At 34.9% G+C, this 23,032-nt stretch overlaps 1 protein-coding gene across 1 annotated transcript in view; it reads left to right on the top strand.

Moving 5' to 3' along the window:
• SEMA3E (sema domain, immunoglobulin domain (Ig), short basic domain, secreted, (semaphorin) 3E) overlaps nt 1-23,032 on the top strand; it is a gene marked incomplete at its 5' end in the record, with an annotated part of 44,410 nt that overhangs the window by 4,436 nt on the left and 16,942 nt on the right. Inside the window, 2 exons of the mRNA XM_010185953.1 lie at nt 450-569; nt 17,644-17,737. Of these exons, the coding sequence (XP_010184255.1) occupies nt 450-569; nt 17,644-17,737 (214 nt within the window). The remainder of the gene's footprint in view (nt 1-449; nt 570-17,643; nt 17,738-23,032) is intronic.

Genomic DNA, 23,032 nt, shown 5'->3' with positions numbered 1-23,032 from the left:
AGTCAACAAATGGCTTCTCTCTCATCTTGTGCTCTAAGTCTCATGTCTAGTGCATCTAATAATACTTAGTACAATAAATATTTAGATTTGCAGAATATCTCTGAGAGTAAAGAAAAACAAAACTGTGTTTTATAACTTAGTAACTCATAACTGGTTAAGCACCTAAAATAAATTGTGATAAACCAGTGCTCTAAACTTGTGTTTTTTCATGTCAAAAGTGTCCATCCATGAATTTGGTGACACTGAGGTACTAGTATGAAGTGGGAGGACTAAGATGTTGTATTTAACAGAACAGAAAGTTTCAACATGCAGAGTATCACCTAAGGGCAACTGAGATATTAAAAAAAAAGAAAACAACAACACAACCAAAACAACCGACAAGAACAACAAACATAACAATTTTTAAAAATTGATAAGATTTTCCTATATTTCTTTTTAATGTAAACTAGGATGAATGTGCAAATTACATCCGTGTCCTTCACCGATACAACAGAACGCACCTTCTGGCTTGTGGAACAGGAGCTTTTGATCCACTCTGTACTTTTATTAGAGCTGGACATCCATCAGAGGTAAGAGATTTTTTTTACAGTAGTGACACTGTTGGTCTACATTCCAGTAAAGCCTCTGTGGTTAAAACTAAGTATTTAAATTCAAGTACTCAGAGTTCATGCAAACTGTACAAGAGATACTTTCCTTGATGAAATGTAATGCTGGTCTGAAATTCTGTTTGGGCCTAGAAGAACTCGCTAATGATTGAAATTATATTATGGAGAATTATGTAAAGCACTCAGTTATTTTCATCTTGGAATTTTATTACCGGATAAGCTGATATAGCAATTTTTACAAAAATATTAAATATTTTGAAGTTTTTAGCTAAATCTGTTTTTTTAAATGAAATAATATACCACCTAAAACAAAATATATATTGGTTTGATGGGAGATGGAATACCTTCATAATTCTTTGTTAAATTCAGCTTCTTAGTGTTAATCATATGCAGCAAGTGTGTGTTAGCTCCTTAATGACACTTGTAGCTGAGTGAAATAGTGCTGCAGAAGATCAGTAAGTACAGCATATAATCAATAGTCAACATATTTCTTATGCAAAAATAGAAATGCCTGGATTTTTCAGAAATCTGGATCCTTGCTGTCTCAATTATATTAGATCAAGATTAAAGAATCAGCAAAACTACAATTCTCTCATTTTAAATTAGTGTATAAGCCTCCTTAGGCATTCAACTTAACCTCAATTATATGTAACTTATGTGCTGTTATATGGAGGCCACAACGTTGACTGGTTGATCCTGCTTCCATTCTGCTTCCTTACATCTTTGTTTCATTGCACCCTCATTACCAGTCTAAAAAACTTATGAAGTTTATGAATATATTTTGAAATTCCTGACATAAAAAAACCTTCTCGAAGGGCTGAATTTCAACAACTGTTACCAAATTGAAATTGTGGAGAAGTTGTAAATTACATTGCTAGGTCTGGACCTTGGAAGTTCAGACTTAGTGAAAATTAGACAAACTTATCCCTTTTCATATTAGTAATGTTAAATAAACTCTTTATTCAGTTATAAGGTAAAACACCTGGCAAAGGGTCCCACTGTTTATCTCAATGCCCTGAGCTACCCTGTAGTGAGGAGGGTTTCACTAGGCTGCTAGAGAGGCACGCGATGACCACTGTAGCAATCTGACCATGTATTCTAGGTCACACATTTTGTGAGGTGGCACTTAATAGATGGAGATGATCAGGAAGAGACTCTGGACAATGGTCTTGCTTAGTTGGTTGAGATTTAGTGATGTCTCCTGGTAAAGTTGAACACTTGTAATGGACCTGATAATAGAAGCACCATCCAAGAAAGTTTTTTTCTTCCCTCTACAGCCAGGAGTAAATTTTCAAGGTGAATGCAATCACTTGAGTCCCCACTAGAGGCATATGCAATTTTTTGAATACCATTTACAAAATAATACGGAGTGTACCATGAAGACCAAACCTTACTGATGACCATGAGAAAAAGTAAAGCTTCAAATTAGATAAAGTCACAAGAAACACATTGTCTTCTGAAATAGAGGAAGGAACTAAATAACATGCAATTTTACAATAAGCTAACTTTGTATGTCTTCTTTCCTCCTCTCAGGAGCCTTCTGTCAGGCTTCCTGATACAGTTTAAAGGAAGCAATGTCTGTATATTTAGGAATGCTATTTAAGAAAGCATAAGCAATAGGCTAATAAAAATAGAAACCAAACAAACAAAAAATGAGAAACAAGATGTGTATATAAGTATGTGTGGCCCATGATCCTCCCCTTATGTGTCACTGTCCTTCCTTCCCTTCTTTTTGTTTATTATTCTCCCTTGTCAAACTGAAGTTCTAAAATTTTACCCACACAGAAGTCATGGGAAAATCACAATTTTTCTATTTGTGTAGACCAAAAGGAAATATATTTGCTACACTAATCAGAAGCTATGTTAGTTTCCATTATCAGAAAAGCTGACCATTAGGATTAAAATAGACAGGTGCCATGTGTATAGTAGTTTAAAAATAACATATGGCATGTGATCGAGTGGGCAAATTGTAATCTTGCTTCCTTTGACTGATAAGGACATCACGTAGCTGCAAGAAGTGAAGGGACAAGATCCTTCCTCAGAAAATTGTGGTTTAGTCTCTGTTTGCTGATTCCTCTGTTTGGTCAGAGTATCCCAATCCAATGCCTTCCAATTCCTGTTCCTCCATTTCTTCCACGTCAGCTCCCTTGCCTCTTTCTCACAGTCTGACTGTCATGGAATGGAGAGCAACAGAAAAATGAGTCTTAAAAATATAATGATACTATTTTATTTCTAAAGAGAAACCAAAATATTTTTCTTAAATAAACAGTAATACTCAGACTTTTTGTTTTAAGGGTAAATACTGGTTTGTAATTTGAAGTTATATGTAGTTAAATGCAGTTTATAATATACAGCTGGCTGAAAGGAACAGTTTTATATATAGTTGACAATTTGATTAACTATTTTGAACTTCAATGCAAGTAATATCTATCTTTGACCTGCAAACTAAGTTGCTTCTGAACAGAATTTCTTGAAGTAACACAGGGTATATTTGGGGCTTATGTAAATTTGAAAAATGACACACTGCAGACATGCTGAGGACTAAATGGTGGGAGGTAAAAAGGAGTACTTATAGCAGATTTCTAAGTATCTAGATAAGCAGCTAATAGAGCATATGAAGCTAGATTCACTCTTCCATATGGAACTATGAATCAGCAGTATCAACATAAAGGAAATAATCTGTGGTCAGGGACCTTAACAAGAAGTTTCAGTAGTGCTTCCTGAGCTAATGGTGAAGGGAAGATGTGACCCTCTCAGTAAAAACTGCAGGGCTCTTACATTAAAAATTCTATATAAGTGAAAATTAGAGATATAGTTGTTTAAGAACATGGTAGAACAGTAGTACTATATTTTCTACAACTTTATCTCTTGCAATTTACTGAGCAGGCTAAGGAGAAACAATCTGGTGTAACAAAATATCCAGTTGTGGCTCTTGTTCTTGGTGCTCACTAGTCCCACGTTGCAGGAAAATTTATTTTGTTGGCTTGCAGCAAAAGTTTACATGAAGTCATCCATTTCTGAATAGTCATTTGGTAAGAAAACAAAGCATTATCATTTTTCCTTTGAACAGGGTGAATATCTCAAAGCTATGATCATAATCATATTATATGGCATCCTGATCTAGTATGGTTTTGAGAGGTGCAATCCAGCTTATGAAAAAGAGCATTTTGCTTCCTGTATAAAGATTTACATTCTTATGCAACTACAAATGCATACTTTTTTATCAAAACCAGGTTAAGCTGTGTCTTACAGAACACTAAGCTCTTGCCAAGAACAGCCAGAAGGAGATTTTTGTCTCCAAAAATAGGAACCCTAACCTACCTAATACCTAATTTTGTATCCTAAATTCTAGGATACACTGTATATTCATTTGAATGATTAAATATATAATAGCTTAATGCAGTCATTCTATTGTAATATCGGTTTAATTGATACTGCTTTGGAATTCCAGGCTGTTCACTTTAGTAAAGCTGTTGTCAGATGTTACCTTTCTAAAATTGTGCAAGTATAGTCACTAGCAGTAACATGCAGCTTTTTATCTTTTTCTAATTACTTTGACTCTGATGAATGTTGTTTTACAAAATTTAAACATTTCAACAAATTACCCAATGTTTTTCTGCCATTTATAAATTACAAATTGGGAAAAATATGAGTGCTGACTTTGCAGACAGATTAACTATTGGTGTTTGCAAAAGAACATATTACAAAATCTTGTTCAAAATAACATAAGCAAGTTAATTGCCAGCCAGTAATTGAGTTCATTATCACTTGCTTCATGAAATGCTTCCAAATGTCAGAAATCCATGCAGGAGAGAAAAGGTTGGGCTCCTCCATTTTCTATTTGTCTATCATCTAGACATGGAGGAGAATTAATTTCATTAAAATCAACATATTTTTCTAAAGAAAGCAGAAGTCAGAGACCCTCCAACCTCAATTTCCTATGATGAATTGAATATGTATCCTTCCCATGTGCTCTGTGAGAAAAAAGTTCAAGACAAGTTTTCAAACCAAACATAGAAGATGAAAAAAAGTGCAGAATAAAAAAATTTAGTCTGCTTTCACTCTCACCAAATAAACATCTGTTAGTGCTGTTGCCTTTGATGCCAACAAGCAGGAGCAGGGAGAAGCTTCTGGATCCTGTCACTTCCTTTTGCATTTATATCAACTTCTCAGTTTTGGTAGTAGAAGATGAGTACTGAAGGAAGAGCCTTCCACATCTAGCTGCTAGTAAAATAGTACTCTACTACTGTTTTATATAGTTCAAAATACCCCAGGTGAATTATGATGAACCTTATATAAATCAGATGAGCTACCTGCAGTCAGGAAATCATTTTATCTTAATGATTTATTCCTTCATTCATCAGAGCAACATGCATTTCGAGTGCTCCAGAGGCCTTATAATGATCCAAACTTCTTTATTAACTAACTCACAAAGCACCTTGAACAAGTCCAGATGAGACTTCCACCAAATACAGCTAAAGACATTATTCTGCCTCCACAGGACCTGCAAAATGAGTAGAAATTCCAAAAGAAAACAATGTGCAGAAGCAATATTCTAAGTTTTGCAAACTATATGATGAAAAGATAGAGCTGGTTCTTGGAGAGGAAGGCATCTCTGCAGGACAAAACCTGCTGAGAGAAAGAAATTTATGGGAAAGAGCAGTGCATGAAAAGTTTTTCTTCCAGAACATACTGTAAATTTTTAATATGTACGTTGAGCTGGCAGAGCACCATTTTCGATGCCTCATCTAACTCAGTAAACTGCCTACAGCTGTATTTCTCCACCTCAAAAGGCTGATGGAAGAAGTCACCCTTTCCACAAAATGCACTGGTGGTTTCTGCGAGTGTCCCTTAGGTTTTCTTAATCTGATGTATTCCTTATTTGCTGTTTTCTCTTCAATGAGCCAGATGAGATTCTGCTTATCAGAGAAAAACAGCTGTAAATTCTAAGTCTTTAAGGCCTGTTAGAAAGGAGTTGCCTTCAGTGAAGCAACAGGTGTATTTGCTTGCTTGGAGGACAGTTCAATTAAGTTGGAATTTCTTCTTTCTAATCTATGTTGTCCTTAATATCATTGGATGTGGGGAAGGGCATATTCTACATATTCCATGATTCAAAGCAAAAACAGGATAAGGTTCCACTGTACAACAAGCTTTCAAAAATATAAACTACCCCAAACAAATGTAGGCAACATGAGCTCCTCAGCTCTTACATTAACAAATTAAAATTAATTGACATGGAAGTTAAGAAAGTATGTTCAAGTCTTGTCTTAGTTTAATTTTTACATGACGTATTTTTTGTGTTCTTGACCAGCATTTGGTAATGTCATCATTCTTTCAACTTTGTTAAGGAAGAAAATTCTACACATATTTATACCCATTATTTTAGAATGTTCTTTCTGATGTATTTTTATAATCAAAACAATGATCTGCCCGGTTATTCCCTCTCCATGCTTTTTCCTATTACCTCATCTCTGTTCTGAGTTTGTAGAGGATTAAGGAGGTGGAACATCTGGTTTCACTGACCAAACAGAAGTGGGTGTTGGCCAGTTCTTCATTAGACAGAATGTGTGACAGACACTGGCCCTGAAAATACTTGCTCAGAGACACGATGTCCCGAGGCATGGATAAAAAGCCACCAGTTAGAACACCACCCACTAAATTTTATCACGTTTTTCTATTTATTTATGGAATTGAATCTTTAATCCAAAATACTACAAATTGCTTATTTATTGCAGTCCTTTGTATTATTAATTCATGTGAAACTAGTCATTAAGTTAGGTGGTGTTTAAACCAGTATCAAGTGTTCATATATATGAAGTGCCGCCAAATAAGCAACACAGTGTCACAGAATTTTTTACCAGAGGGTTTAATTACATCATCTCGTCTGAATACCCACATCACAGGGTCTCAAATTGCACCAAAACATCCAAAAGCCTTAAATTCAGTTAGAATTTTAGAATAATTCAGTAGAATTACAGTATTTCAGGTTGTGGAAGTTAAATATGCATACCTTTCAAGAGAGATTAAAATGCTACCTAAGCTAATAACAGGCAGAAAACTAATTAGGTAGCACTTCTTCTATGCCCACAGCATACAAAAAAGGTGCTGTGTTGCAAAAAGGAAAAGCTGAAGACCCAAATAGACCCTGAAGAAGTATTTCTTGCTGAATCCATGGCTTATCTATATAGTCCTAAAAAAATGAGAAAGTACTAGCCAAGGAACACATGAAAAAAGATTTTCTGGACCAACTCGAATTACAACCCAACCTCCAAAACTGGCTAATTTCCAATCCTTAAAAAAAAAAATTCCTTCTGAACCAATGCGTATGGTTATATGAAGATTTAAAGTTCATGAGATTTGGTATAACAGTTACCTTAATGAACAGCTGTATATGTGAACCTCAGTAAGGATAATGAAAAAGGGGCAATTCTGTTCTCATGCTTGGCTAGGAAATGGATAATAGGTACTGCATAAACAGAAACAAAGGTCAGGAGGGACTATCTGAACATTTTATGTGGTCATTCACATACTACATGGATAATTTCTCCCAGATACACAATTAAAACATATTCAGTAAAATATGTATTGTCATTTTAAAGAATCTAGATAATGGTAACTCCATTATTTCTCTGTTAAGCTGTCCTAATATTTATCTACTTTAAATATTAGGAAATAGCCACTTACTCGAGGTTAAATTTATCTAACTTCAACTTCCTGTCATTTAACCTTGATATGCCTCTGATAGTAGTTGAAAAGTCTTCCACTATCTTTTCCACATATAAGTACCTATGTGCAAAGAGCAAACCACCTCTTCACTTTTTTTGATAAGCTGAATAAATATAGCTCCTTAAACCTCCTATCAGGATTCCTCAGTCATATTTGTGTCCTTCCTGTGAACTCTGCAGTATTTTCACATGTTCTGGAAGTGCAGACACTAGAACAAGACATGCTATTCAATGGTGTGTGTACAGGCAAGGTCACTTCCCTACCTCTGTTTGAGATTCCTCTTTTCATAGACTTAAGTGCTGAGTTCTTGGCACAGCTTTACAATGAGAAATCTCTTTTTAGCATTGTTGTTTGATCCAAAGTTCTTCTCTGGAACGCAAAGTTATCCCGGTTTGCACACTTAGTTGAGGCATCTGATTAGCAGTCTCATGTGACAAGGTCAATGATGGTATTTCTAGAGATGCCTGTCACTAGCAGCTGTAACAAGACACCTGGGATTTCCAAGATCCTAAATGAAGCACCTTGGTCTAATGCATGTCTGACTGAAGTAGGATCTGAACCTCCTCCTTCTAGGGCATTCTGATGTGCTTCCGTTATAAACTGTGTTCCCTATTCCAGCATGGACCATTTTGGATATGGTTATATTAAAATCTACTTTGCTAGCTTCTGACCTTTAATGTTATATTGAAAGCATTCTATAACCTGAATATGTCTAAAGCTCTCATTAAACTTTTCTCTTTATTATTTATACCTCACCAGGTACTTTTGCAAATTTTACTAGGAAAGAAATCATATGATTTTCTGAAGCACTGCTAAATTAAAAAAATTGCCTTTCTATCAAAAGCAAAACTTAGGGAAAACTTCAGTAAAGGATGATTCATCAATGCATACCTAATAATAACTATACTTTGATATACATCAGCAGTTCATATTTCATAATAACTCTACAATGCACATTATTTCATCAAATAGCTATGTACTAAATCAAATGCCCTGGAGAAATCCAAGTATTCTGTATCAGCACAGCTGTTCTTATCAGTCAGGCCTATACTTTGTAACAAACAACGGGTTTGTTTGACAGGGCTCTCCATCCATGAAATGGGGTGAATGACATTCATTACTTTTGAATACTCTCTAAATATGGCCAAACTTGAAGTTTGAGTTCTATTTGGCAGATTAGTAGAGAACATGAATTGATCAGCCATACAAAATGAATTTTCCATTGTATTAAACCTGCCCTTTGTGAGATTGAAGACAGATGGTCAGGAGAGAATTATTCCATTCAGAGGAATAATACTATTATCCCAATAAGAAAGAAATACTCCACCTGTGTGGTAATTTGATGGGGGCAGGTAAAATATTACAGCTCTCATTGTAGTGATTTTAAGATTCTGCCACTTCTATTTAGGAGAGAAAGTATTTTTCTAACTGAGAGGAACTGGTAAAGTCTATGGCATTGTTTGAGGAGTGGAGGTACTGCTCAATAAAATATCATAATTAAAACCAGTAAAAGCTGAACAATGACATTGTTTAGTTAATATTTTTACAGGTTTATAATCTGCACCCTTAATAATCTGTAATTCTTCCATAATTTATGACTGATAATTATTCTTATTTGACTGAGAACTATCCAGGAAAATTATTCCAGATTAAAAAGTGAACTGAAAAGAACTACTTGCAGTTCGTATGTCTCATGAAAAAGAAGTGGATCCACTCCTGTGCCCTTGCTTTCAGAATGGCCCACTTTGGCATGCCATGTTGAACCTCTGCAAAAGGACTATCGGCTGCCTGAGGCTCCACACTACAGAGACAGAGAGAACTTCTCTAGGTTCTCTGCTTTCCTTCTGAAACCAATTCTCAGTTGAATGTAGCTGTTGTTCTCTTCAACCCCAAGGCATCTGTTGCTTCATCCTTCATCAAAATCTTGACTGTAAGCTCAAAGAGCTGTATCCTTCCTTTTATTTTATTTCACAACCTTTGTCCACAGTCATTATGATAACAGTCATTAGATGAGAAGACTTTTATATCCTCTGATGCGACCCTCACAATCTCAAGTTTAACCTGTCAAAATCAAGGAAAAAGGAAAGACTTGGCTAGCAAGGCTCTGTGTAAAGACTGTGCCCTTCCCCACTGTCACGGAATTGCACCAAAATGGCTATACACACACAGATAATGAACTCAAACAAGCTTTAATCTGCAATTGAAATGAAGCAGACAAAACTTCATTCACCAAAACAACATCCCACTGACATTTAACAAATACAGGTTCGATATGCTGGTTGGGAATATTACCAGACACGGCTGAGTTAAGAATTCTTAAGTTTTAGGCCAAACGATCCAAAATGTTCACTCACTCACTCACCAAAAAGGGTGGGCTCTCAATCTCGAGAAGTTTCCTTAAGTGGCGTCCCAACTCAAGGGGAGAGTCCTCAACTGCAGACCCACTGCTCCGAGGAGGACCGACTCCAATGAGTCCTCCGGCGGGGCCCCATTTATACCCTGGTCGAATCTGATCTGTGGTCAATACATGGTCGTGTCACCCCCTACTGGCTGAGGACCCCAACTTTCCCGCCTTTGACCCCCACTGTGTTGCCCAGACATGAGCTGTGAGGGGGAGGCAGGCCTGGTGCCACCAGGGCCAGAAACTTTAGCACTGTCTTTTGCTGGGTCTGTCTCAGGTCTTTAGTAGGGTGGGTGCATCTGCCACACCCACTGAAATCTTGTCACTTCCGTGTAGCAATTTTGTACTATCTTTAGCTCCTCTTTCACCTCGTCATAAGAATATATGTCCATATACACCTACTCAAACATTTTTATTCTAGAGATCCCTTATGTCGTCCCTGGACCTTTCATATATACCATCACACTAGTGCAATATAATCATAATTTATTCTATGCCATAGGACACCAAGAAGTCCAATTTAAGGTCTTGCAAAGGTATATCTCCTAAAATTGTGACCATTTTAGTCACTTCTGCTTAAACATTCTGAACTGCTAAGGATAAATGCCTGTCATTTCTAAATGCAGACTGGTTGCTTTTTTTTTCTTTCCCCCTATTGCCAGAGTATTTCAGACACATTAAATCAGGGAAATATATTATTTCTGTCACTTTAGGCTGGATATTTTGACACAAGTCACAAATTGCTAATCCTTCAGCAAACTCAGACAGCAGTCTGACATAGCTCCAGATTTTAAACATGTTTTCAGATTGGAGCCCAATGTGTCTTAATCATTTAACTATGGAATAAAATGCATAGACTTGAAAAGTACATCTGAATTTTTAGGGAGGATTTAATGTCTGTAATATTTTATGCACTCTCATCCCATAGGACGATTGATCTTCTCAGTACGTCACTGGATAGTAAAGAGGATTGAAAACAGATCCTTAGAAGAATTACTACCTTCAAATAATCTTAATTATGTCAAATAGCAGAGACCTGACTATTTCAGCCAGTTTTGAGGACTCTATTCCTAATACTGTATCCCCATTTGGCTTGGGAATTAAAGTTTAGTGAATGTGTAGGGTGTAATTTTAAAAGTTAATAATAAGCAGAAAACAAGCAGAGCAATTTTTTTGCCAGTGCTTAGATCCCGTTGAAAATTAGTGTTTGTATTTTAAAGAAGATATTGCATAAAGAAGTGAAAGGTTCTTTCACTGTTGAAGCATCCTTGTGTTACCCAATATATCTGCATGCCTGTGTTACGTTGACTTGAATAGGCCAGTAGGTTTCAATACAAGCTTTTTAATATAAGGTTTTGGAGAACAGATTACTGTATATAAACTCCATGATATTGATTATTTTTTTCTTGGTTTTAAATTTTTAATTTCTTGAATGAGTTAGTTGGATTTATACCAGTCAGACATCCACCTAATATTTGAGACTATACTTATCAGATACTGCTAAGATATTTTTCCTATTCCAAAAATTTAGCCTGCTTAAATACAAAAGGTTATATGATAACAGACCTTTTTTCAGGCCTGACCCAGTATGCTATTTTCTGTTACGCAAAGACAAAGTATTTTACTGTATAACTCTTTTACCACGTGCTTTCTTGATGAGACTAGTGTACAGATTAGGAGAGGTCATGGAGTTGAGAGTTCATTTTTGAGACTTATATTTAAATTATATTTTCTGCTGATTTACAGACATGTTCTGTGACTTTTCATATTGTTTTTTAATGGGGAAGTCAAGGTTCATCCTTCCTAAAAGAAGTCTCTGTATAGTGTATTCAGTATGTCTTTTTATGTCAAAATAAAAAAGTAACGATAAGTGAGTATACAAGAAAGAAGTAAAGAAGTGAAAAAATATTTTGACAATGTACAAAACAAATGAATATTTAAAGAAAAGAGTCATGTGAATTTATACTGAAAACATTATATTGGAAAAGAGAATAGAAATCAGGATGAGGTTTATTCTGTGCACTGCCCTTTACTTTCTATCGTGGTCACAAAATTTCTCTGGATTCACTCAGTATTCAATTTGTCATATGAGAGGAAAAAAAAACAAAAATGAAAACAACAGTTACGCCAGTGAAATGCTCTGTAAATCTTATATTTGATTCATTTTGAAATGAGTTATTTGGTTCCTCATGTTAGGCTGTGTGAATGCGAATGGGTACATATGGATGTGCAAAATACCAGACTTTAAAGGTGCAATGTTAAGATTAAACCAGACCTAAAAGTTATATGAATAAATGGGAAAGCACATACAGGCAACAAATGTTTTCTTATTTTAGAAATAGCACACTTGCTATATTAAATATTTTTAAATTTGATTTTCTACAGAATAAAGTCTGTTACTGTCTTGAAGATTTCATATGTTACATTCATTTTCATAGCGCTAAAGACTGTCGATAAAGCTGCAAATCTGTCCGACTGTGTACCTAACTTTGTGAAGTTACAGTTTTTAACATGTGTTACTTTAGTATTTTGTTACTTTGGTTTAAAATAGTTATTAGGAAAAAAAATTGAGTATATGGAACCAGTGAATCCAAGAACAATATCCCCTATTTTGGGACAAGGATCTCAGTCTCATTCTCATAAAGAGCAAGGACAAAATTACAATGGACTGGAATGGAAGTGTTCTGTGAGAGGATGTAGCCCCATAAGCAAAAATTAACCTCACAGCTTTTGTGTAGAGGTTTGAGAAAAGCTTGAGAACATGCTGTCTTCAGAGTAAGGATGTGAACATCCCCTGGGTAGCCCTTTTCTTCCCATACCCTCTCCATTTGCAGCTCTCATTCTTACTCTAGGCTTCAGTCTCCATCTCTGATGACCCTTGTTGAAAACCCACTTTACTGGGTCGCTCAGCCAGCCAGTCCATTGGGTTGTCCTTTGCCAACAGCCTTCTTCCTCAAACAGGATACTATGATCAAATTAAGTAAATCTTTGATCTTTCAACTCCCTTTTTTGATGCTTTAAAAATTACTTGAACGGAAAGAAAACAGTGCATCATATGGTACTAGCACCACATGTCTTTACTGTGGTTTTTGAAAGAACATTTCTCATAGTTTCATGAAACCAATGCATTCTATTTTACACTTCCCCATTCGATGCATTTTGCATATGAACCTTCTTATCCATAGTTCTCTTTTAAAATGTCTTAAATATATGACCCCTAGTAAATGAAATGCCACAAACAGCTCTTGCATGTCATGTCATTCTTACTCAAAGGATGAATAACTATGATATCATTATTGATAAGAATGCATTCGTCCAGTTAGTTACAGTAATAGTGAGTAGGATAGCCAGTGTCAAAAACTATATTCACAAAAATCTGCACAGTCTCTCCCTACAGTACTGTCCTGCAATATAAGTAACATGGACTTCTTAGGAAAAAAAAGCCAAAACCAAAAACAAACCCCAGCAGGAACCTTCAAAGCAACCAAAAAATGTACCAATGACAAAAAGGCACAGGCCTCCAGGAGAGCAGGCCTTTACTGTACTGTTGGAGCATATGCACACACAGTAAATTATATAATTTAAAGTTCTAAAATGGTTTAAATTTCCTTTTCAAAAATGCCAATATGACATATTTTACTTTTTTTTTAACCTGAAAAATAATTAAAATTTAGAGTGAAAAAATCCCCTTACAGAAAATCAAATTATTTTTTTCTCATAAAAATAATGTCGCAGGAAAAGCCAACTAAAACATCTACATTTTTAAGTCCTTTGTTTGGTGAAAAGATACAGCCATTGTATTAACGTTGAGAATAGGCTTAGGTACTTAGCTGAACAGGAATGGAAGTAAGTATGTGTTTTAAATTAAACACATGCATAAATGCTCTCTTGAACCAGAGCAAAGCAGCACTTAGCATTAGAGAAAGCAATTTTCTGCAGCGAAAGTTAAATGCAATCTTTAAATTGTAATGGCTCTGATTGACCCTTTTCTCATTATTATTGTTCTTCATTGTCTCAGTTCATATCAAGTTAATGGAAAAATACTTGATGCCCTTAGAAATATCTTCTATTTCTTTTCAAACAACATTATTATTATTTTATAAATAGTTGAATGTGTATTATGTTTCCTGAGTCATATGTATCATAAATCAAACCCAGAACCGCATTTCTTTGTCCAAACAACATGTAGAAATTTGTAATTCCACTCCTAGCCCTCCATATGTGTTTTTGCATAATTTTTTACCCTACTGTCTGAAAAGTACCCGTAAAACAAATCTCAATGCGGGATTGCTATGTTGGATAATCTATGATGAAACTGTCAGTTTTCTGGGATTTCTCAAGGGATTCCAATGTCCCAAACAGCAAGAAGAGTTAGAATTATGGTATTAGCCTTCAAAGCTGATTATTAATGTGTAACGCTTATTTCTTTTAAACTGGCATTCTGTGGAAGCTGACACATCTAACACCTCATCTTCATTTACTTGCCTCACTGATCGGAATAACTTACTGCAACCATGGAATATTTGGTATGCTGTCCTAAAAGTTGAAGGTGGAAAATCTCTATTGGAGGAGTCATTGCTTACATCTTCAGTGACTTTTCAGACAGTTACAGGCATCTGCAAACATTTATGAGATATGCATTTTGCTTTATATCAAAACTAGTGAGATCCACTTAAAAACTTCCTCAAGTTGCACAGAAACACAAGTTTTTTACTAACTTTAGTGTTAGCAGTAGATTATATATTTAAGATACAACCCTTATTCATAAATTACAGCTTTAAAAATGCAGATAATGAAATAATTTTATTCGTATTTCTTAATAATCTGTGGTTATATAGTTAACTGGTTTAAACTCATTTATGACACAAATATTAAAAGAGATGGGTTTACTTGGCCAAGTCTCACCCGCCTGAGTATCAGTGGCATTTTACCAGGAGAAGACTTGCTTATGAAGTGTGGTTTATGATGACCTGGTGGGATCATGTCTTGTCCTACAGCACAAAAAAAACCCAGTTTTTATTCCCTATATAGGATGAAATATGAGCCATACACTGTAAACCATGAAGTATGGACAATGCAACTTCTTCAATTTGTTTTGAAATATTTTTCTACCATACCTGATCACTTTATCTGAGTATGTTTCTTTCTGTGATTTCTTTTACAGTTGTTACTTTTTCCTTTCATAGACAAGTTCATTTTTGTTCAACTGTGGGAAGAAGTGAACAGAAAGCATTAAGACTAGAAAAATCTATCAATTTTTAACTCTGAGTTTCTCCTCTTACTTCTACATCTTTCTCTCTAAAAACTGGGTTTTTTGCTGTATTGATCTGATTCATCGTTTAGCTGAGATCCCAGAAGAGAAACTTTTCCATGAGTTATTTTATTTTCAGCACCTGATTAAAGAATATATAATACCAGACAGTCAGATTGTTTATAGAAACATTTCCTTTACTTCATCTTTCATGACAATTATGACTCCCTGGTCTTTTGCGTGGTTCCAGGAGGTTTTTCTTTCTCTTCTTGAGTTCATCTTACTCCTTTTTTTTTTTTTCTACTTTTGACCCAAAATGTTATGGGATTTAGTTAAGAAAAATACCTGGTATGGGATGTTTTAAAAGTATGGAATGGGGCTGAGCTTTCCACTCATAGAGAAATATTTCTTCATTGTTTGACATTTATCCAACAGCAGAGGGAAATAGTTACTACTGATGTGTAATTGAAGCTGATACAGCAGAAAATAATATTCCTGCACCACCAGTCTCTACCCAGGATGATTATTTTCTGCTGCATCAGCTTTAACATCAGGCACTAACATGCCTGTCATGGTTAGGCCAACAAAGGAGTTTCTGAAGAGGTGAGATTCCAAATGCCTTGTTTTAGGACTGTTACTTAAATTTTATATGGTTTTTGCTTGCTATTTTTATTTTGGTGTGGTTTTTTTTCACTTCGAGTAGACATGAAACAGATACCTAATTTTTTCAGAACTGAATTCTGACTTACGTCCCATTTCTATAGAAACTCTCAAACTAATGGGAATCTTACTTTCTGATTAATAGTCGCACCAAAATGGCATATTTGATTTAGACAGGTGGGAATGGTAGATAGTTACATCAGCTTGCCTGATCTGGGGATTAAGGAATGAATAATACTTTGAAGGGAAGGAGCTTGTGACAAATTAAAGAGTAACTGTTTTAAATGAAACACACAGAAATATTCAATTATTCATCAATGAGTGGGAACTAACAGATCTACAACTTTCCCATTTTCCTTATATCTTTTTCTTTCTGTCCTTATTAAAAAAATACTTTTTATTGTTAGTATCTTACCAGTTTTCCATCCCATGGGGAGTCGGTATCTCTTCTGCTTCTTTGCTTCTTGGATTTTTATGTTTGAGTTTTTTGATTTTTTTTTCAGGAGAGCATAACTGTCATTAGTGGAGCTAACTGAAGCTAACATTAGTTTTGCTTTGGGGGCAATTGCACTTGCTTGGGAAGAAAGAGATTTGTAGGTAATAGAGTGGGATGGGTGTTCATAAGTGAGTGATTTGAAGGAGTGTGGGAAATACAGCATTGCAGAGAGAAGACCATAATTGGGTTTCTGTATCTGTCAAAAGCAAAACTTTCTAGAGCGGCATATGCTACAAAATTACATTAGTGTAACCAAGATTAGAAAAAAGAACTTGCTACAATAATGTATTATTTTGTCCAGTCTAGATATATTGAGCTTTTTTCTATGCAAATACTGAGTTATTCTAAGAAATACCTGAGAAGACATGTTTGATAAAAACTGATTTTTATCTTTAGAAAGTCTCTTGGACCTCTTCAGAATGTTTGCTGTAAGGGAGAGATGCAGCTAGATCCTCCTCAAAATTCTGGGGGATTTGGGGTCCTGTCATATGTAATTTTATGCCTCACAAAACATTTATCTTACTATATTAGCAATGTGAATCTGAGATCTGTTTTCTGAACAGGTAGGTAGCATTTATCCAATATGCTGATATAGTTTGCATTTCAGTAGACTTTTGAGTAAAACTGTTACACAGAGCTTGAACTACTAGACTACCCGAATGTTTACTAGTCTTACACTTGAAGGCTGGGTGGTATATTTTTTATATATATTTTCATAGCTTTCTCTCTATTTGCCATTATTCTCCCCAATCCTCGTGTTTTGTGATGTGTGTTTTTCTTAATATATAAATTAAAAAAATATTGTGCTCTCACTTTATATTTTATTCAGACATTAATGGGCTTTTTTGAGAAAGCTGAGACAAATGTAGCATTGCAAATCAAAATTTGAATTGTAAATTCTTTCTCAGCCTTTAAAGTCTTATACAGACAAATTACACTAAGTTGCCAATATAAATTTTAAACTGATATTCTCTTAAATCCACTACAGAAATCATATCTACTCTGAAAACCATAACTGGAGATTCATTCCTAAACATACTTTTATGAAAAATATATATAAACATCTAAAAGCTACCAAGAGAAGATAACACAGCATGATATATTTATCAACTACTAGAAAAAAAAAATGTTTAAAGAGGGAAAACACATTCCATGGCTAGATATCTATTTAATGTTTAGATAATTTGAAGAAAAGATAGAGGAATCTTCACTCCCTACTCTCACAGAAATGGAATTGCACTCCCACAGAAATGCAATTTTAATGCGTATTTTACTGATTCTTTCTGGCAGTGCACACACAAAGGTGATTTGTAGAAAATCCGAGAATTTTTACTAGTACATCAGTGAGCAACCGTAATTGTGTTTTCTGCTTAATGAAGTCAAGCCATTACAAAAGTATAATAAAGTTAAAGCTTGTTTCTAAGGACCTTTTTCTTTGCCTGTAGGGTTTACACTGTTTTCTGTGCTTTTTCTTTCTTTTTTTCTTTTTTCTTTTTTTTTCAAGGATCATCTGTTTCAACTGGAATCGCACAAATTTGAGAGAGGACGAGGGAGGTGCCCTTTTGACCCCAGTTCTTCCTTCACCTCCATCTTAATTGGTAATGATCTTTATGTCGCATTCTTCATGGTCCTGTCAATCTGTCATTCTGAGTCTCTTCCTCCAGGACACCAAAGTGTTGTCAGTCGTCCACTGCAACCTTACATGTGTAAGACTTAATCCTCATGGTGCTGCCCACATTAATATTACATCCTAGGCAGCATTAACTCCAGCACAGGCATCTCATTGGAGTGAGTAGATGTTATATGACACGTGCCACCCTGAAGAGGTAATTGTTTGTTGAATAATTTTGGAAACAGTTATTTCCTGCTTTCCTTCAAAGCAAAGCAGTATGTCTAGCTTAGTCTTTTACATCACTGAGACAAATTCACAAAGTTTACATACTGAGATATAATCCGAGTAACAAACATTTTGTAAAAATGTGAATTTAACTGGTTTTATATAAAACATTTATTGTTTATCAATTACAGCTTTTGAATTAAAAAAAGATTTTTTTCCAATGCTGCCTTCTAACAGAACTATCCAAAACTGGTGATTCTCTGATAGGAAAGTTGGTCTTATACTCAGCACTTATAAAAATAGAATTCAGTCTAAATCCTGCAGAGTCAAAAAGCTGTGCTGAGATAGTGCTCCTCTGTGCCTTGCTGTTAAGTATATTACTGTAGGGCTGGGACCTTTGAAGTTGTAGTACAGCAAACCATATGTTTTTTTCCTCTATAATGTTTTCCTGGAAACATTTTGTGAGATCAAGCAAACACAATCTTGGCAATATTATAGTACATTGACTAAAAATAGACTGGAACAGCAGGTAAAGGGTGAAAGCTAGATGCACTGAAGGATTAACACAGTGATTTCTAATTTTAGAAAACATAAGATAAAAACTGAGCATTCAAAAGGAATATTCATAAAAGAAAGAAATAGAAAAAAGAGCCTAAGTATCAAATATGTTTTTGACTTTTCAGGGGTAAAAAAGCCAGAAGATATTAGGGTCTTTTGATATTTACATATGACTTCATATCTTAAAATCAGACAGCTAAATTCTCTATTTATTAACTACAGTGATACAGCTCGCCCATGGTAGTGAGGAAGTATTGGTCATGAGTGACAGATGTATTTTTACATGCTAAGTTTATTTGTTTCTTTACATTAACAAACTGCTTACAAGAAGAATCATCATCATTAATGTCAAATCTTTCAAACTGCAGGAATTCATTAAAATACTGTTAATTCCCATTTAAAAAAAATGCAGCTCACATTCTTAAGAGTTAGTAGGTTAAGAAGTCATAAAAGAATCAGAAAAAACCTGACCTTCCAAAATCCATGAAGCACAGATTGTTACGCTTTTCTTCCACCCTTATTTCTAAATTATTTCTACAGTTTTTAACAGATTCCAGTCTTACCTCAGCCTGAGAACAAAGAATCATCCCATGGAATTTGCTGTAGGCCTGAAACCTCATGGTCTAATCTTGAAGTCCTCAACCTTTCCTCAGACAGAACTAGCTAAATAAATTAACCTGATCATGATCCTACTGTGAGATCGATGTGAATTTTATTTGCTTAAATAGAAACCAGATTGTCCTACTGAGCACATCAAAACTAATGGTTAGGTCTTGTGTTTCTGGCCTATTCATTAATTTGCCTAGATTATGGGAGATCCTATAGATCCTCACAGTTTTATCCAAAAGAGAAAACCATTAAATAAGCCATTCCCTGATATATGTAGAGTTGAGACTTGGGCATCCACTGACAAAGAATTGCAAAATCAATCTCACAAAGCTGCCAATTCCGTAATGTGGCAAGATTAACAGTAGAAAATATTATCTTTTTATCAAATCACTGATACAACACCAAAAACCAGGCAAACTTTCACTCGTACTATCAAATCTAAAATTACCTGAGAAAGATAAAGGCTATTTTTCTAGGCCTCAATTGGGATTTCTATAATTTCAAGAGATAATAGAATGAGATTTTTAAGAGCATAACAAGATTCTTCAAATAGTTTATTATTTTAGTTATGCTTTTATACTTTTTATACTATTGGGATTGAACACTTCCAATACAAGTTTGTGTTTCCAGGTATTCTACTATATTCTACTAACTTCTGTTAACCAGAGACAGACAGCTTACAGAACAATTAGAATTAATGCTGCTTCTTAAACTTCAGAATGTATATTCTTTATCTGTGTAGATATCCATTTGAAAATGGTAGAAGACATAGATGCAAATATGATGAATATTAAAGAATCTTTTAATTGACATTTGAAAATGAAACTGAGACCTCTAACGCTAAGTGCACTCTGAAGGAAGGGATGCTCCTTCATTCAGCTGAGCCCTGATTCCAGCTCATGATGGCCATGACCCAATGACGGGAGATGACAACTACATCATGCATCCTCCAGGATTAGTCTTGCAGTCTTTCCTCCAATGCTTGGACGTTCCCTTCTTCTTCATTTACTCCAATTTTCTTACAAAGTGAAATCCACTCATGGTATGGAGTCAGCATGCCCTTGGAGGCTGCACTCTAGAATTGCCTCCACTCTCCCATGTACATTCAACCAACATGCATGCCCTTGTAAAGGTTTTATGTTAGCAAAGACTTTCACATTCCAGCATCCTCTTCTTTCTAACAAAACAATTCAAAAACTGCTTCCACCTCTGCATCTCATATTAACACACCGTGGCTATTGACTAACAGTGAGGATTAGACTAGCAAGGAAGCTTTACACACCTCTGATATTAGTTTAAAAGCTTTTAAATTCTTGGTCTCAAAAGATCACTTACACTATCACTAATTAGAATCAGATTTAGGTGGTTTAATTTAGGAAGAAAGAGAATCTCTTGTTCTGTATTTTTACATGTATTTCAACACGTGAGTTAAAATAGCCACTTCAAGAAAACAATAGTTCGTGACTTGGCTTTAAAACTAAATATCCATACTCTTGTAAGCTTTATTACAGGTTATCTTACCCAGTGGAAAAGTAACTTGTGACGAATTCCTCAATTTATGAACAATTAACTTTTAGTGATTTATTGTCAGCAGTAGGAAACGGAATACATGTTGGATGGCAGATAGGCTGAATAAAATGTATGTTTAGATAAATGGCATATGAAACTTTTGAACTTCTATTTCTAATGAACTCTTTCATCTGCTTTCAATAGCCAAAACTAATTTTGATATCAGATCATGCACACTGATTAAGTTAGACCACACTAGCTCTTGAAAGCTGAGAAATCAGTTTATGTCTGTTTTGTTACCTGCAATATTTCATGAACAAGTATTGAAAAACCTAAACTACATTCTATCCAGGGAAGCAATTCAGATAATATTTTCTGATTTTACAGTTTTAAAACACTTTCATGTATTTGTGTCTTTTCTTTTACTCTAGACAATGAACTAAAATAAATACATATTCTCTTTAAAGAGAATACAGAATACTTCAGTTAGAGACAGAAAAATACATTTATATTCATATACAGTGGAAGTTTACCAGTTAAGCAATAACTAATTTCTTTTGAATTTTGTTTTTTCCTACTGTGAAAAGTACCGCTTCCTGAAAATGTGAATTGTTATTCAGATTTTAGTTGTCATGTGAGTAATAACTGGCTGACAGTCAAAGAAATAAATGAAAGGTGCTGCTTGTGTTCTACTCATTATTTTCTACTCCTTTATTCATGACAGAGCTAAGTCCACTATGTAGAGCAATATAATGGGGATTTTATGTAAAAAGGACTACTGATGAATAACAGCTTATGTTTGCATTACCTTCACATTTGAAACAGGTACACAAAACATGCCAGCAACAAATGAAGGAAACCCACTTCTAAGGTGGAAGCAGCCTATTTCTAGAAATCCCTTGTATATATTAAATTTTTTGCTTCAGTCTGTTCTAGTTTACAGATTGTCATCTAGAAATTCTTGATTTTAGAAGAGAAAGTTTGTGTTTGTTTTTATTAATATTTTTCTCTGAGAAAAGGGCAAAGAAACCCCATATCTTTTAAGTGGTCCCAATTGAACTTTGATGTATTTGTTTGCTTGAAAATAATGCTAGCTAAAAAGTATGGATGTATAACTTGAGCTAAAACAGTTTTTTGAGATCCATGGGATTTTTTTTGTTGTTTAAATAAGGAAAGTAGAAAGTTTCTGTTCTTGTTTTAGCAGGATTAACCAGGCTTTGTTAAAACTTAAAAGTTATAATTAATTTGTCAAATACACGTGAAGCCGAGTTTAGACTGGAAGAAGGGAGGAATGCTGAAGGTCTGTGAAATTGCTCAATTGATTTTCACTGGGAGATACTGGCTTATCAGTGTGATGTGCAACAGTGTAAAACTCCACAACCAAGACAGGAGTGAGCTGATGTGTAGTAGAAGCTATTCAATGGAGAAGAAAAGAGTAGAAGATTTTTCAAGCCTCATTCTCAGATTATTTCTAAATCTAAAATTAGTCAGCATCCATAAAAAACCAGAAGGGTTCAAAATTTGCAATGTGGAAAAATTAAAGGATGTGCAAAAGACTCTTGAAGAATCTTGAAGATCCTCTTAATGTAAAAAGTAGAGAAGATCTCAGAATTATGTTGCCTTTCTTGTGTTGAGATCCTAGCCAGTTACACCTGTGAGTATTGTCTCATCACTTTCCTTAGGTAAGGTGACGTTCCTGCTCTCACTTGATACGTGTTTTATGTTTAGTTTAGTAACACTTCAGAGTAAAAATCAGATTTAATTTCTGTATCTGTATGATATTTTTCATGGAACAATGTCCACTCAAGACTGGAACTTTCATTTTCAACCCCCAGGATTGATTGGAACATTATTCAGACACTGGCAAATTCTGTTGCTTAAGCAGCTCTGTTTTGTTTAAAAATAAAGCTCTCTATTGCTTTTGGGTAACCTTAACTTCTACTGTTACTATAATTTTCACTTTTCATTTCACTTGCCAGTATTTTACACTAACTCATGACAATGTATTTTACAAGGCAGTATCAATTCTTTATATGGTGAAAACCAAGGCAAAACTACATTCAGCTCTGAATCAGTAGAGGTTTCTGAACCAACCCCAGCTGTCAAACTATAAACTTTTCTAAATCATTATTCAGTCTTATGGTACCATGCAATTCATATATCTCTCTTAAAAGAGAAAAAATTCACACTCTGATGGAGACCAACAAGCAAAATTCTTGCTTTTACTATAATTCTTTGTAAATGCCAGCAAATGTTAGCTAAATGGATCAGTCATGTTTATTTTGATTAGGAGGCAGGAAGCTGTGTCACTGAAAACTCCACTCAGATTAACCACGAACTGGAAATCATTTATTTCCCTGTTCTTGTACAGTTCAATTCC

This window comes from Mesitornis unicolor, unplaced genomic scaffold (assembly GCF_000695765.1).
Source record: "Mesitornis unicolor isolate BGI_N332 unplaced genomic scaffold, ASM69576v1 scaffold17726, whole genome shotgun sequence".
NCBI lineage: Eukaryota > Metazoa > Chordata > Aves > Mesitornithiformes > Mesitornithidae > Mesitornis > Mesitornis unicolor.
Note: the sequence above shows the minus strand (reverse complement) of the source record. Positions and strands in the feature narration are given on the sequence as shown.